At 31.5% G+C, this 18,128-nt stretch overlaps 3 protein-coding genes across 3 annotated transcripts; all 3 read left to right on the forward strand.

Annotated features, from left to right (window-relative positions):
* The first annotated feature begins 279 nt into the window (after positions 1 to 279).
* On the forward strand, positions 280 to 3,140 carry LOC108842300 (glycosyltransferase BC10). Its single transcript, XM_018615167.2, has 11 exons — positions 280 to 530; positions 754 to 1,154; positions 1,236 to 1,334; positions 1,413 to 1,513; positions 1,620 to 1,691; positions 1,790 to 1,880; positions 2,016 to 2,096; positions 2,314 to 2,373; positions 2,459 to 2,581; positions 2,674 to 2,712; positions 2,806 to 3,140. Exons 2-11 carry the CDS (start codon positions 822 to 824, stop codon positions 2,935 to 2,937), a joined length of 1,131 nt encoding a protein of 376 aa, XP_018470669.2. The 5' UTR covers positions 280 to 530; positions 754 to 821; the 3' UTR covers positions 2,938 to 3,140.
* Positions 3,141 to 3,555: 415 nt separating this feature from the next.
* LOC130508180 (uncharacterized) lies at positions 3,556 to 5,143 on the forward strand. The gene is made up of 4 exons (XM_057003487.1): positions 3,556 to 4,004; positions 4,235 to 4,331; positions 4,461 to 4,520; positions 4,792 to 5,143. Exons 1-4 carry the CDS (start codon positions 3,673 to 3,675, stop codon positions 4,870 to 4,872), a joined length of 570 nt encoding a protein of 189 aa, XP_056859467.1. The 5' UTR covers positions 3,556 to 3,672; the 3' UTR covers positions 4,873 to 5,143.
* An 8,527-nt stretch (positions 5,144 to 13,670) lies between these two features.
* On the forward strand, positions 13,671 to 14,281 carry LOC108835807 (flowering-promoting factor 1-like protein 1). Its single transcript, XM_018609032.2, has one exon. The coding sequence runs from the start codon at positions 13,750 to 13,752 to the stop codon at positions 14,122 to 14,124; it is 375 nt and encodes a 124-aa protein (XP_018464534.1). The 5' UTR covers positions 13,671 to 13,749; the 3' UTR covers positions 14,125 to 14,281.
* Positions 14,282 to 18,128: the final 3,847 nt, after the last annotated feature.

Raw genomic sequence — 18,128 nt, forward strand, 5'->3', positions numbered from 1 at the left:
AGAGTGGCTGGCACATGTGCCGAATAAAATGATATCAAATTGAGGATAAAGCATTAGTAAAGCCAATTTCACCTTTCATTAAAGAGAAAATAAAATTTAAAATCACGTAGGCAAAAATTATATACATTTAAGTTGGATATATGGGTATTATTTTACAATTAAACAAGAAAATCTAATTGATTCGATTTGATTGGCGGTTTCGTGGAGTAATAAAATCAATAATTACGAATTAATGACTGGAATAAACAAATCTAACTAATATAGATAATGGGTTAAATTAAAAAACGCTTTAATTGAAAAACGAGAAAAGAGAAGGACGTTCGTTCCTCATTTGGAGCTACAGTGACCGTTTCTAGTGGCTAGTGCTCATAGAGAGAGAGTACGAGAAAGACAGATAATCTCGCGAAAGCACACTCTCCTGTGAGCGAATCTTTCTACGATCATCAGATTCTCCTCGAGGGCTTATCTCAATCGCTCTCCTGCCCCTTTGTTCGTATCCTTCCCCGCTTCTTCCGTGGCTCCTTTTTATGGTTCGATCTTTTGTGTTACGCTCTGTCTGATTCACTCTTAGTTTTAACGATGGAAAGTGCTACACGCTTCTTAAAATCTGAAATTTTCATTTCCGATTAAAAAGACTCCATCTTTTGAAATCTCTCGATTGGCTTTGAAACAAAATTGAATTTTGTAGTTATGTGTTTGTTGGAGTTTAAGTCACCTCACCTATATGATGTAAAGGTTGTTACTTTTGATCAGGTGTGACTGAGATGAGTTCGATGCGTATATAGTGTTGGTAGCTTAAAAGAGAAATTTTTTGCAAAGCTATGTCAGAGTCTCGCCAAAGGCCTCCTTTTAAGGGCCCGAGATGGATTATCACTTTGGTTGCTCTCGTTACGCTCGTTGTCATCACTGCACTCGTTTACCCTCCCCGTAACTCTGTGACTTGCTACATGTTCTCTGGTCCTGGATGTCAGTTGTACCAACAGTTCCTGTTCGTGCCTTCAAGGGAACTCACTGATACCGAAGCTGCTGCTCAGGTTGTGACCAATGAGATCATGAATCTACCTGAGTCTAAGACAGCCAATCCCAAGATTGCCTTTATGTTCTTAACGCCAGGGGCTTTACCTTTTGAGCCTCTCTGGGAGATGTTCCTCCGTGTAAGTTTCTCTCCTTCAGTTAATTAACCTCATTGCAATTAAAAGAGTTTGGTTTCATTCTTTTTGTTTGTTTGGTTTCAGGGTCATGAGAACAAGTTTTCGATTTATGTGCACGCGTCAAAGAAAAGTCCTGCGCACACTAGCAACTACTTTGTTGGTCGAGATATTCACAGTCACAAGGTAAGTGATGTTTTACTACACCTTTTCAGTCAGTTTCCATGCAAATGTTTTACTAGTAATGATGATAATATTGTGCAGGTTGCTTGGGGTCAGATATCGATGGTTGATGCTGAAAGAAGGCTATTAGCTCATGCTCTCATTGATCCTGATAACCAACACTTTGTGTTGCTTTCAGATAGGTAGGTGATTGAATTTAACTATTTCTTATATATATTGTGTAGGTTATTTTAAGGTCATCATGATGTGATTGACTAATCTAGTTCTTTGTTTTCTTATTGCTGGCAGTTGTGTACCGCTATTCGACTTTAAGTATATCTATAATCACTTGATCTTCGCTAATCTTAGCTACATTGATTGGTAAGTTTACCCATGCGGTTCAACCTTTTTTTATGACTTGTTATTGCTACTCAGTCATCTGGTGGAATGTGTTCTGATCTTGGATGTTTTGGTTTCAGTTTCGAGGATCCTGGACCGCATGGGAATGGTCGGTATTCTCAACATATGCTGCCTGAGGTTGAAAAGAAGGATTTTCGGAAGGGCTCACAGGTATGCCGTTATGTAATAAAAGATATATCATATTTTATCATTACCGATAATGATGGTTGTATTTCTTTTCTAGTTGATTCTAATTAAGCTTTGATGTTGTTTTCTTGTGCGTCTCTGTAATCAATGGTTTCCCAGTGGTTTTCAATGAAGAGGAGACATGCTATAGTCGTCATGGCTGACAGTCTTTACTACACAAAATTCAAGCTTTACTGTAGGGTAAGCAAGCTTTTTGTTTTCAATTGTTTCTCTCAAATTGTGTGATATAATAATTTGTCATACCATATTGTGTAGCATGTGCTAATGTTGTATCTGATCATATTTCTTTCTTCAAACCTCTCATTAATCTATTATGAAAAGAACTTAGGCATATAGGCAAGTTAAAGACAATGTCAGTGTACTCCTTTGTACCTAACGGCTTACGTTTTTCTCATAGCCGAAGATGGAAGGACGCAACTGCTATGCGGACGAACATTATTTCCCAACTCTTTTCAATGTAAAGTCTACTCCTTTTGCTTGCTTCTTTCTTTTTATTTTTTACACTTGCCATTATAATTGCTTAATGATCTCTTTACTTTCAGATGATTGATCCAAATGGAATAGCAAACTGGTCGGTGACACATGTTGACTGGTCAGAGGGAAAATGGCATCCGAGATTATACAATGCGAGAGACATCACTCCTTACCTCCTCAGAAAAATCAAGGTCCCTCTTGCTCTCTCTCTTTCTCTATGCTCTCGGTTAATATTTGTTTTATTCAGCGACCTAAGTTTGTGGGTTTAATCTGATATATGCAGTCCATCCAACTTGCTTACCATGTAACAAGTGATTTAAAGGTAAAGTACCCCGAGTCTTATTCTACTTCTTGTTACACATGGTTCTTGGAAAAGATTGTCTTTCACTGATCCCATTAACCATTCTCTTCGCAGAAAGTGACAACAGTGAGGCCGTGTCTGTGGAAAGGAGAGCAACGTCCATGTTATCTATTTGCTCGGAAGTTCAACCCTGAAACTCTGGACCGGTTGATGTATCTCTTCCCTAACTACACCTCCCTGGTTTGAAAGGCTTATCAGAGTCTATATTCTCTCATATATGTTTGGTCTTGGCTAAATTCTTACCAGAAGCATCCGCCTTGTGATATTAAATACTCTCGTAAACCATTCATATTACTGTGATTCAAAGTTGGGTTCTTGAGCCTGGCACAGACGCAAACAAGAATAGCTTGGATGTCTTGATTTTGTTTATGGTTAACAAACTTTTAGCATGGAGAAGTTGCTAGCTTATTACTTGTTAATTTTTTTTTATTGCGATTCATAAAGTACTGTTTCTTTAGATTTTTTAGCATTTATATATTTATACTACTAACAAATTGATGGTTATATCCACTAAGAACTACAAAAAGCTTTTAAAAAGTTGATCAAAATCAGTGTGAATCACTATAGAAAGTTATATCCACTAAGAATCTATCTTTGGAATTCGAAACGGCAAGTAGTGATACCCTTTAGTAGCAAAAACGGCAAGGCGTTTGGAAAAACAACTGTACCGCACTATATAGAGATCATAATCAGACGTGGCTCCTGGTCCCTTCTGTCAAATCGAACGGTCAGACGTTTTTAAATCCTTTGAGAACAACTGGGACTATATCTTAACCGTCCGTTGAAATCAATCAACACAAAAAAAAAAAAGTAAAGTAAAGAGTCAGAGACAGAACATCTTCAGTTGAGAGTCTCAAGAGTTGTGTACTCAGACGAAAGCCTGTCTCTTTGTTTTGTGTTCTGTTTTTCTTTTCCCGTACAATGGCGCCGGTGAAGAGTAAGGGAGATGGAGAGGAAAAGGCACCAACTTCGTCGAGAGTGACTCGGAGCATGGATCGCCGAACTCGAAGTGCGACTCAACAAAACGGCGCTAAAGCTGCTGGATCCGTCGTCAACAAGCAGGTGAAGAAGCTTGCGTCGCCGGCGAAGAGGAAGAAGCCATCGACTGAGACTGGGAGAGGAGCTAAGAAGGCGAAGAAGGAAGAGAAAGCATCTCAGGAAGTTGAGAAGGATGAGGAAGAGGAAGAAGCTGCTGGTGCGGAGGAGGAGGAGGTTGGAGACTCGACGAAGCCCAAGATTGTTATAGAGCACTGGTATGAGCATTAAGTTAGGGCTTTTACTAGATTTCTTGAGAACATGGTGGGGCCTCTTTCCTCCAAATTGAAGCGAAAGCGCTTTTGGTGCTTTGATGTTTACTGAACTGTATGTTGAGAACATGGTTTCGGGTGTAGCGGCTAGGGTTTCCATTACTTATTGCTAGGGTTTCGTATTGATATCGCATAATGTTGTGTCTTGTTATATCTTTGTTGTGATGTTGTTGAAGTAAACAATGCAATGCGTTCAAGACAAGGGCCATTCAGGTGAAGGAAGGTCTGGAGGGAGCTGTTCCTGGCGTCACCGTGACGCTCAACCCTGAAAAGGTCTTTCTTCTGACGGCAATTTTGAATGTTTTGTCATGAATGCTCACCATGTTTGTAACGTTAATAGTTGCTAACAAATCTTGTTTCTTGGCTAATATTTTTTTCTTTTTGTTTGGTGTGATTGATCAGCCAAGGCGCGGTTGCTTTGAGATCCGAGAGGAAGGTGGTGAAACATTCATCAGTCTTTTGGTAAGACTTCTTATTCTATTTATAACAAATCTCAGTTTGTCTCACTTTTCTGATTTGTTCCGTTCGAGTGATGAGGTATACGCAATTGATGTTATATCTACTGAAACAACATAAATTATGGTAAATCTTTTGTTAGTTGACTTTCTAAGTGTTGTAGGCAGCTCTTTATGTTAGTTATTGTGAGTATACACTGTTGATATGTTTACCTTTTCGATCTCAGTTTAGAAAATAAAAAAATGAACATAATGTTAATGTTAATGTCACTATGTAGGAGATGAAACGTCCATTTGCTCCAATGAAGGCTCTTGATATGGAAGAAGTCATCGAGGACATCATTAAGAAGATCAAATGAGAGACATCTACAGAACTGCAAATAGGCTCTTCTTTAGCCTAATCTGTCCCTTTTGTTCCTACCAATCAGAATTATGTAGAAGACTTTCTAGAGAAACTTCGGATTTGTTAGGTTCCCTTTATTTTTTCGGTATGAGCACTGTAAGTGCTGTCTGGTTGTTTTTGCATTGCATGATTGGCTTAGTTTGATCTGTTCTGTTTGTGGGATTAACTCGTATGTGTAAGGCTACTTTGATTCATCTCGTTGCTTGAAGCAAAACCGATTCGTGTTATTCTTTTCTGGGGATCAGGCATGTTTTTTGCATTCTGTGCATTAAAACTGTGTTACAAGTTGAGCAAGACAAACAGAAGATAACAAAAAATGAATCAATACTATATGTGTAGTCCAATAAATATAAAAAAAAATTAAACAAACTATACAACCATAACTACCTTTTTATTAATCGATATCTATTTAATAACTACCAGTCCACTATTTTCGGCACCACTTCTTTCTACTACAGTTATATATATATAATAACAATTATTCATCCTTTTGAGTTTATACCAAATTGTGATTGGTAATCAATGTTACTTTATTATAATAAAATTTTAATTAAAATATACTACGCTGTATAAACAGATATCACAGTGATATTATCATGTATTCGGTTACATTTGCTTTTTGTCACTATTCTACCCAAATTAATTTCTTTAGTTTTTACATATTTTTTTCATTTGACTTATAAAATATCAAAAATAGTTTAAATTATTTAAATTATTTTTGTAACAAGTTAAGATTATGAAATCTAACAAATAATATAAAGACTGAAAAATTCATAAATATTTACATGTGTAATGTGAATAATAAATTAAATTTTAAATCCAAAGTAAACCAAAAGTAAAACATTATTAATAAATTGACGATAACAAAACTGAAAAACTTAACTTATTTATTAAAAAATTATACAAACCATATTTTAGAAACATAATTAAAAACTAAAATAAAAAAATAAAATTAAAAGTTATCTATTAGTTCAATCAATGGTTCAACCGGTAATCGGTTTTTGGATTTTAGCGAGTTTTTGCAGGTTTAACGGGCAACAGAAGAAGATTAATAGGCGGGTATATATACAATTTATATATATGTATATGATCTCTTTGAATACTATTATAGGTTTTTGCGGGTCGGGTATTATACAATGTTTTATCATCTAATTCCAAGTTTGAGGATGAGATAAAGCCAGAGTTTCCATGTTTTTTTAGTAAGAAAACTGAAAAACCTAACTTATTTATTAAAAATTATACAAACCATATTTTAGAAACATAATTAAAAACTAAAATAAAAAAGTAAAATTAAAAGTTATCTATTAGTTCCACCAATGGTTCAACCGGTAATCAGTTTTCGGGTTTTAGCGAGTTTTTGCGGGTTTTATTAGGTTTTTAAATATTAGTTTTTTTTCACAAAACTCAAACCGTATTTATCTTAGGTCACCAAATTTATCGGTTCAACCACGAGTCCAGATCGGTTTTTAAAACACTGGGTATGAGACTTTGATTTTTGGGTAGATTCCGAATCGTTTTTTTTTTATACAAATATTTTTGACTAATTATGTTAAGTAACTACTAAGAAATATAATATGTTGTAAATTTTATGAATAAAGTTTAAAAACAATTTCTGAAATGTATATGACACAAGTGTATAATTATGAAACTTGACATATTTAATATAGTCACCAAAATGATATTAAATTAAATTAATATTAATTACAAATATAATTAAAAAAACAAATATAAACTTAAATTTCTCAAAAATTAAAACAAAAATAAGGATATTTTTGTTTTATATTTGTATTTTTAGTCAAATTTATGTTTTTATATAGTATTTTTTAAAATGAATAATAAAAAGTTTTAATTAATCTATTCTATTAATTCTGCAGCATGACCTATTGATAAAGGTTGTGTCCACATTTTTTTTTTTTAGAAAACTGATTTTTTACAACTGCATGTATCAATACTATTAAAACACGAACATGACCTATTGATATATGTGTAGTCTAACTATTTTAATACAATTATTAAAACATCTTATTAATCATTTAAAAGAAATATAATACAAAAAACCACAAATATAAAATTTAAATTTCTAAAGAAAATATAAAACAGAAAATAAACCCGCCCTTAAAAAGGGCGGGTCAAAATCTAGTCTATTCTATTAATTCTTCAGCATGACCTATTGATATTTGTTGTGTCCAATTTAAAATATAATACATCTAAATAATTATCCAAATAATATGACCACTTTAATAAAATAGTTTTTGTACCTTCCACTTTTGTTCCGATAATTGTAGTAACCGTCTTCTGACTAAAAATGTTTAACTGCCTATGATAATTACAAAGCCCACATGATGAGCCAACAATTCATTCCAACTACAATCATATCAAGCAACATATATGATCATATATTAATCGGATGTATTGAATTATATATTGTTGATGTAACCATAACTTCAGCATAATAATCGGATGCACATTTTCTATTTACATCTAAATATTTTTATTTAGTCAGACAAAAACTAAAATTAACTAAAGATGAGAAAAGTGCGGGATAGCATCAAAAATCGTCAGTTACTAATTACTTCAATCAACATATTTTGAAACTGCTTCTAAATTCTCTAGAGGATAGCATCTAAAAATATAAGGTAAACATCTTCTATTTGATACCTAATTATATGGCCAATATCTAATTTAAATTTTGAGTATATTTTGAATGTGTATTTGATATTGTTATGGAAGTTTATAAAGATATATTTTTTTCAGGTTTTAGTTTAACGGGTTTTAAATAGGTTATTCGATTAAAAATATTTATTAAAATGTGATTTTACTTAACGTTATAGAAGACCATATTAACCTATTTATATATATATATATATATATATATATATATTTTTTTTTTTTTTTTCAAAATTTTTGTCCGGGTTTCGGTGCGGGTTAGATTTGATATTGGTTTTTAGATATAACACTTTAATAAACCATTCGAGTAAACATGTCAGATCTAACAGAGTATGAGATTTTGATATTTGAGTTAATTCGGAGTCGAATTTTTGGGTACGCATATTCTTAGTAATTGTGTTAAATAACTACTAAGAAAAATATAATATGTCGCAAAGCTTTGGAGTGCATATAACATAAATATATAGCTATACAACTTAATTATATTAAACTAAATTAATATAAAATTTATGAAATTTATATAGTTATCAAAATTATATTAAATTAAATTAATATTAAATATTAATAAAATTACAAACATAACATAAATAAATATTAAATTTCTCAAAATATTTAAGCAGAATCTAGAACCTTTAATTTTATTTTAAAAAAATATCTTATTTTTTAGTAATACACATATAACAACTAACCGGTCAAAAAACAGTTACACAATCCGTTTAAAAAAAGTCTAAACTGATACGTGGCAATTTGTTGAATGGACGACAGTTAATTGTTTTCTTGCTGGTTACAACCTGTATTTTATAAAAATAATATTTCTTAAAAATATAAAACAGAAAATATATCCGTTCTTTTAACAGCGGATCATAAGTTTGGTCAAACTATTTGAAAAATTGATTTGCGGGTGCGGGTTATGAGTATTTTATGCGGAGTGAGTGTGGGTTGGTGAATTTTGGATCGCGGCTACCCGTGGACCCGCAAAGTATTTAAAAAATAAAAATTAAAAAGTAATTTTTTTAAATACATGAGTTTAAAATAGTAACTTAAAATTTTTAATCATGTATAAATTTTTATTTTAAATATATTTTATAATAGTTAAATTAAATAATGATTTTTAAAATATATATTTAACCCGTAGATAACCACAAAATTAAGCGGAGTGGATGCGGGTACAAAATTATTTGTTTTCGGGTTGTGTGAGTCAGATTTTTTTAACAAAACAAAACTGAAAACCCATGGGTTGACGGGTCAGTGGGGCGAGTTCGACCGCAATCTAACCTTAACCGTGCTATACCCGGATCCATTTTTAAATTACCCTTATTTAATAAAATATATTTTGGTTAAGATTTATATACAAATATGATTACAAAAAAATACAAATATATTCACAAAAACAAAAATATCAAAAATTGAATTTAAAACAAAATATATAGGGCGGGTCAAAATCTAGTAAAACATTAAAATTCTAAAAACGAAAAAACTATTTCAAACTAAAAGTAAGAAGTAAGTTTGTATATTTAAAAATTTGCCAAAAAACATGAAAAACGCCTACTGAAACTGATATGTCCACAGTATATCTCGTTTTTAAAATAATCAATGGATTACGTCAAAGACGTTGCTTAGGTATATTATCATTCAAACGCGTAGCATAAATTTTATCTTAGTATTATCTTTATATAACATTGAAGAACACGTTTTTTTTATTTGTCGAATCTATGTTCTAATTAGGTATATATTGTTTTCTTTACGCATAATACATATACATAAACACGAATATTAAAAAGTTTCGGCTTTTTACCAGTTATTCGAATGGGCAACTAGGAGTTCGTATTCTCTTTGCTAACTTACGTATACGCATCTCATCATTGAGGCGTTAATGAATATTGATTCATATTTTTAAGGCGTGCTACAAAAGTATATAAATTTAATAATTAATTAGCGTGTACTCTTTCGGTTCAAAGTAATATGCTTAAGCCTAATATGAATACATTTTCTCAAAAAAAAAAAAAATATGAATACATAAATGGCTACACGCAGTAGATATATAATTGATATAAATAATTATCATAAAGAGAAACTTAGATCATGATATACCTTAATTCACTACTTTCGAGTCAAATTCGATATCTATTTTTTGACAGAATTATTCTAATATGTTGTATAAGTGACTTGGCAGTTGGCACCAGTCGCTCTTTCATTAGCTACTCGAGTATATCTTCCATAATGAGAATAACGTTAGAGTTACATAACCTTTATATGTGTGTGTATATATATATATATATATATATATATATATATATATATATATATATATATGTGCGCGTCTGCGAACATGATTCTGTTAAGTTATTTCAATGTATACTACAGTTTAGTTTAATATAGTACAAAATTGTATATGAAGACTTGTTCTTTTCCAAGTGAAAAAAGAATAAGAATTGCAAGTATGAGAATTAATATGATCTTTTTCAATAAAAATTCATTTGCAAAGAGTTTCGAATTGTGATCGATGACTAGTTTTTGGTTCCTATTAAACGATTGAAAGTCTTGTTGTTTTAAAGTGAACATCACCTTAATTAATTTTTATAGTAAGGTTGTTATCTTTGGAAAAATAACACATCTATTTAAAAAATCTCACCGGACAATAATTTCACATTTATTAAATGCTTTACGAAAAAAAAATTAATATCATACTACTTTCACATTTAGAACAAATCTAGGTTATATATATCACTAAAATAGTTGATAGAATGATATAAACTTCTTTAGTAGTAATGTCATATATCTATCTTATTAAAACAGAAACATTCTCTTGGACCTAACATTTATTTTGTAAGTTTTTAAATTAAATACACATTTATACTTTATAGTTAAAACTTACATTAAATCACTAATGTTTCTTTCTTTATACTACTATCCATGTTTCCAAACAATATATTTATTTCTTTATACTACTATCAATGTTTCTAACAATATATTTTTTATACTACTATCAATGTTTCCAAACAATACAATAATTAATCTTAGTTATTTTATATCTATCATTTTCTCTTTAAAATTTTGTAGAAACGTTAAAAATTTCATAAATTGCAAAATAATGAACTTTAAAATTGGATTATAAGACTACAAAATATGAAACTATTACAATTTAATTAGATTACATATCGGTCATCCATCAGTTCAATCGATTAGTCTCGGGTTTTAGTGATTTTTTTAATATGAATATTTTAAAAACCTAAATTGAATTGTCAGATCTCCGGATTAACCGGTATAATCACAATCGGGTTGAATTTAAAAACACTGATTTAAATGCAAAAATATTTTAAATACACACTCTTAAAAATTACCAAAATATTTGTTAAGTTATTAGTGAATTTTTCATCGTAAAATATTCCGCGCTTCCAAAGCGCGGGTCAAAATCTAGTAACAATAAAAATAGAAACTATTATGGGTCGCAGAATGATAGCCAGATTACCACAAAAGTAATTATAGCAACATCTTAAATAAAAAAAAAAGATTAAACGTTGCACGATCAAGCATAATATAGATCTGCCAACTTAGGATGGACCTTATAAAAACAGTAAATGAAAAGAGGAACAAAGCTACTAAAACTTGTGGTTGTTTTGAGTGGTGAGTGCTGAGGAGAATGAGGGCTGAGTGAGTGTGGCTTCGCATCATCTCCCACGAGGGCCTTCGCTCCCACATCTCTTGTTTCCCCATCAATGTCTCTCTTTTCTCTTTCATTTTTCTTTTTGTGAATACTTTTGTCCATCTTTTACAATTTTATAAAAAGTATAAGAATAGTATATAGAATATACATTGTATTATTATGATTTATTGCTATATATTAGACCCATCTAAAAACAGAATATGATATTGATGTTGAATACTAGTCATTATCCCATTGCATATGTGAGCGAGGACCAAAAGGATCTATCAGCTATACAAAGATCGATAGAGGCAATAACAGACCAAAAGGAAAAATATACATAATATATAGGAAACAAATTACCCTGATGACAAGACGTTGTAGCCCAAAGGTTAGGACGGGTCCCCGCCTGCACCCAGGTAGGAGGTTCGATCCACGCCGGAGGGAACTACCTTGCAACGCTCTTGTCACCGCACACGGATATGGGCCATGCTTTCGGCCCATTTGAAAAACTGGGAGGGGCGTCTATCCGTGGGCATTCCTTCCCCTTGGGGATTAGTCTGGGCCTTCTGGGCCTGGGATACCCCAGGTTAAACAAAAAAAAAACAAATTACCCTGACAAATCATTTGATGGTTTAAGAATTACTCTTATCCCCAAGCTGTAGAAAAGAAGAATTCTGCAAGACGTGACGACCTTAATTGTCTTAAGACTAAAGGAAAGTAAGGACCATTAGAATTCACGTGACATGGTATGTTACATGTCTACAGAACAAACATAGAATTTATACTTTACAAGAGAGAAAACATAAAATAATAAAAACTTAAAAAATAAAAAAAGAGAGTTTTCTAAAGTCATTTAAAAAATTTAAAAAGAATAGCTTGATTTAAGATGAAGAAGAATATTAATTTATGATGTAAGAAACTTACTTTGTTTTGGTATGAAACACATATACAAAATTTAATTAAGGCCACTTAATTTTATATAAAGTGAAGCCTTTAATTGTTTATATGTCTCATTTAATCAAATATCAACTTATCTGCATATTATATCAAGAATTCTTTACAAACTGCAATTATATTCTCTTTTAAAATAGTCACTCACTTTGATTTATCATTTCAAAACTATGTAAAACCATCGTAACAAGAATGATATAATTTTTATGTACACTTATATTGATCTCGAAAGCAACATCATGAAACAATGATGAATTTTTGTAAACTTGTTATATGTTTTTCAGATAATCAAATCTTCGGTTATCTTAGTCTTTTGTGGAAAATTATCATTTTACTTTATATTTCATATTTTTTGAATAATCTTATGAATTGTAAATATATTAAGTGCCACAACCATTTGTACGTCACGCATGAGCTCATGCAAACTAGAAGTAGTCTTGCCATTCCATTTAAAGATAACTATATAATACGAACAAGAATCTAAATTTTGTGAAATCCTACCAAAGGTTCTTCGACATACAAAAAGAAGAAGAAACTAACCACAGAAAATACATATAAATAGCTTTTTTGAAAAATTACATATAAATTAAAAAATAAAACAAAAAGAAAAGATTCCAAAATAAAACCTAGTTCATCATCAGGTTTAGGACGAATCAAACACTTAAAACTTTAGGACGTCCGAGTTATCAGATCTGTAAAATAATTATCCGAGTTCGGATCAACTATCAAAATAGTAATATAAATTATTAATTAGAATAATAGACCATTTAATTTCATTAATATTTGAAATAATATTTTTCATTCTATAAATGTTAAAAAAATTATACAGAAGCCGCTTTGGATCCATATCGTCTTTAAACTTAGTTATCTATATATTGGATATAGTAGACCTCAAGTATTTCGAATTGGATCCAGATTTGATTTATGATCAGGCAATGGATCTCGTATATTTTTCCCATCCCTTGTGGAAATATAAGTTACCTACATCTGATTTGGAATAAGAAAGATAACTACTCTTTCCATTTTATATTAGATGATATTTTATTCTAATACACATATATTAAAAAATATATTTTTATCAAAAATATCATAAAATATAATATAGAAATATTTAGTTAATTATAAATATATATGATAAAAATACAATTAGCTACAAAGTTTTTGATAAAATTAAAGTTATTTATGTTTGTGCAAACATCATTTATTATGAAACAAAAAAGAATCATCTATGTTAAAATGAAGGGAGTATAATTTTATGGAACTAGAGTAATTCTTTTGCGCCCAACTATGATGTATAAACAGGTGGAAGATTGATAGATAAGATTCCGTCCCTTTCGAGAATTCTGGAGTTCTAAATTTAACATTATAAATATATTAATATATCTATTGTATGTAATCATAAAATATATCAGCATCTTGGCATGGCCCCTTTACTAACATATATATAACCCTCTATACAGTTTCCTTGTCCTCATCAAAATCAACAAGCTCATTGTGAAGAGCAGGCATACAAACAAATTTACACACACAAAAAACGAAAAACCTAGTTCATAAACAATCATCATCACAATGTCTGGTGTGTGGGTGTTTAACAAGAATGGAGTGATGAGGCTGGTTGAGAATCCTTACAACCAATCCGCTGGAGATTCGTCCGAATCTTCCTCCTCCGGTGGAAGCCAGCAGCAGAGGATGAGAAGGAAGATCCTTGTTCATCTTCCGACCAGCGAGGTTGTCTCTTCGTACGGATCACTTGAGAGGATCTTGAAGGGTCTTGGATGGGAGAGGTACTACTATGGAGACAACGCCGACCATCTCCTCCAATTCCACAAGAAAACATCCATCGATCTCATCTCTCTCCCACGAGACTTCTCAAAGTTTAACTCTATTCACATGTATGATATCGTCGTCAAGAACCCTAACGTCTTCCATGTCCGAGACATGTAGTAGCGCCTATCATCAAAACTGAACTGGGTCAGTTTGAGTCTTGATACTCTCCAATCATTCTCTCTGATATATCTATATATCATGTATAAATTTGTTCGTGGTTTGTTTTATTGTATGTGTTTTGTGTTGGTCAATTTATACTAGTGGTCTCAAGCTAGAGCCCTTCTAATGACTTGTATCATTTTATGTTAATGTATTTGAATGGTTGATTTCAAAGTTGACTGTTATATAATGCGAGACATATTTGTCTGGTCCAAGATTAGCATTCAAATACTATGATGTGTGGAATATAAGTAAGTAAATAAAATATACTTATGAGAAATTTGACCTTTCAGGTTTGATATACAATAATTATATAGATTAATTTACTGTTTTGTAATATATAAAAACTGTATACGTATTAATATCACATTAATTCCATGATAACATAATGTCTTTTTACTTTCTATAACATATTGTCATAGAAAGAGATTATAATCTAATATTTTTAACTGTATGTTTCTAGCAAAGTAAAACAAATAGATACATGATTAGTGAATTTGCAGCCATGCTGATTGCTGAATTACAATGATAAATTCAAGCAGGACGAAATCTAACGAGGGAAAGTAAAAAAATGCGCAATTAGAGAAGGTCCCCCAAAGGTTTGGGAAGACAATGGATAAAAATGATGGGCGCACGTGTTCTCTCATACTTTTCTACCGAATTTAGACAGGTGTCAGTTACTGATTGCTCGTTTCTCTATTTTGTCACAGTTTAGAATGATGGGCGCACGTGATACCTAGCCTTTTAACTTGGAATCAGGGCACGTGTCGATTCCCCACTGCCCATTTCCCCCACACTGTCACTTCCTTATCGATTCGAACAAACTTTTTTTTTTTTTTGTCATCTGTTGTTATATATATTGATTCTAAACTGGATTAGCCACAAGGCATGTTACAACGGTTGACGTAATGAAACGACTCCATAACCTAGAGCCAGCGGTTTAAAGATACAACCCTAAAGACAAAAGCCGGTGATTACACAGTTACAATCCCGGAGACAAGATCAAACTTGGACACAATAACATAAAAACCAGAACTAAAACACCCTAGAGAAAACTCAAGCCCAGCCATGGATAGAACAAATCCAGCGGTAATTTATGGCTAACTGTTGCTGTTGCTATAGATTGTGTCTCATAAAAGCCTCTGCTCCACTGACCCCTTTTCAAAAAAACCATCTAAATCCACCGTTGGATTTTGAACAAGGTTACGACGCGCCTGCTACACGCCTCCACTCCTTTGACTCCTCCAGATCCAACTTACACTCGCCATTGACCTCTGTAGGAACTCTCCACGCGCCATATGTGCGCCTCAAAACCACGGCAGAGCCAACAAGGCTTAACTTGACACACTCTTACACAAACCAGCCGGTACCCATAATTCCACCACCACAAACCTTAGATCCGACGAGATCGACGGCTATGGATTCCGATTTGAACAAAGTTCTCCACCAGATCTGAAATTTTCTAGATTTTAAAACAAGACATAAACAAGACTAAAACAAGAAATACATAGGTCTCCACCTTCTCACAGTATCGACGGCAAAAGGCCATACCGGAGAAGATGGAAAAACAGAGACTTTTCCTTTTCCTCGCTCTCTCGCTCTCGTTCTTTCAAAAAGTAGATCAATGAGATCTGATCCAACGAACAAACTTTCTTTCTTCTCCCAAATAATTTCGCACGAATCTATCTATATTCAAAAAAGAAAAAAAATTCGCACGAATCCTTTTCGTCTAACACTGCCTATAGTTTGTTGAACTAACATCATTGGCCGCTTGTTTTCTTTCATTGGATACGTAGTTTTCTGCTAAAGATTTCCCAACATTTTGATGGTTCTATACTTCTATATTGTGTATATTCGAGTGTTGATCCCTCCTTGTTCAAAAAAAGAGTGTTGATCCCAAAATCTCTTTACACAGCTACACCAAACAATTGAACTGATCATACAAGTTTTTTTTTTCAAATGCTTGAACATTACTCTTATATATATAGGGATCTCAGTCTCTCAGACCCAAACCTAAACTGATAGTGTTTCACATATTTACTAACTAAACATCAAACGTTATTTTGCCAACACATTTCTAAGTTTTTTTTTTTGTTCATCAAACGGCTAATCACATTTCTAGATGTGACTGCAGGACTTGGGGTATAATAATCAACTAGATTTTGACCCGCGCTTCGAAAGCGCGGGTATTATTTTTCACTTTTATAAAATATATTATTTGTTTGTAATTATTGAATTTATTTATTTTAATAAAATTTTCTTTATAATAAATTCGACACATAGAGTGTCTCTGATAAACTATGTATTTCTCTAGTTTTGTTTTATTCGCTCTTCAATCAACATATTTATTTGGCTTGTTGTTAAAATAAATGATTATAGACTTTGATCTCTCCACCTCCGCGGATGTATATTTTTAAAAATATGATGATATTTGTTTTTCATGTAATTATTAGGGTTTGGCAAAATGAATCCGATGAACATAATTGATACCAATCCGTAAATATAGTACCAAACCTGAACATAAATTGATTAAATATTCGAATTATTCAAAATTTGTTAGTTAGAGAACCAAATCGGATCGGAACCGAAATATTCGTGTACCTGAATTTATCTAAAAATAGATTTATATACTTATATATTAATTATTTTTATATTTAACTTACATAAAACATCAAGAATGATACTTTTAAATTGGTTTAAAATACTTGAAAATATATATAGATAGTCAAAAACAAATATCTGAAATAGTTAAAGTATACTCAGATCACCAAAAATACTTAAAATAATTATTGATTTCGTATCCAAAATTTTAAATCAAACCAATTGATATGTTAATCTTAGGTATTCTGACATATGTTATTTAAATTTATAGGTAATATATTATTTTATTTATAGATTTTGAGAAATTTAAAATATATAGTGATTTAAAACTTTAAAAATAATTTAAATAGGTTATCCAAACCCAAACCAAACCCGCAAAGATCCGAATCAAACTCAAACAAAAATTTAGAAACATTCTAATAGGACTGAAATCTTTGACCTCGAAAACCCGAAACGCAAACCAATCAGAACCAAACCCGTATGGATGTCTGAAAACCCATCCTTAGTCATTATTATATATCGTATAATTTCATTATATAATTAATCGTATTTTATATGTACCATCATAAAGGTAATCATATAATTAATAGTATTTAATATGTATCATCATATAAACAATTACATATATTATATTTTAAAGACTTAATATGAAATATAAAAACCATAATTTGAGTTGGTATTTCAAATTGGGCTTTGTATTGTATTTTCTTATATATATTAACAACATTCTTTTATAATGGACTTAATGACTTAAGCTCATTAATTTTTCTATTTAATACTACTATCTTTGTTTCCAAACAAAATTAATTTTTTTAAAAAAGACTACAATCCATGTTTCCAAACACACCAATTTTTTTTAAAACTCTTACCTAAGTATCCAAACACACCGAAATTGTACTTCAGCTTTAATAAGATAGATGACCATAACCATGCTCATATTTAGAGTGGTCTTCGAGTTTTAACCGATAGAGATCTTGTCGGTCGAACCTTGCAAGAGCTAAAGTTCAACTAAAAAAACAAACAAAATAAGATAAATGCACCCGTTCAGACAAAAACATAACATTTCTTTTACAAGCCACCAATGCTTGTGCAACAACTTCCAGTGGCTCTAATAAATCAAAACCATATTATTTAATACGGATAGCGAAACATGTTTCATAAGCAAGATAAATATTAAATGTGTTTGGAAAATATGAATCATGACACTGGTGAAACCTAATAAAATGCAAATGTGAAAATACCATAATAATACAATATTACAATCTAAGACTGAAGCAAAACAATTAACAAACTACAAAATAAAGACATATAAACCAGATGTGGATCATGATTAATTGCAGGAAACTAAAATTTATGATCAT

The sequence above is a fragment of the Raphanus sativus genome, chromosome 2 (assembly GCF_000801105.2).
Source record: "Raphanus sativus cultivar WK10039 chromosome 2, ASM80110v3, whole genome shotgun sequence".
NCBI lineage: Eukaryota > Viridiplantae > Streptophyta > Magnoliopsida > Brassicales > Brassicaceae > Raphanus > Raphanus sativus.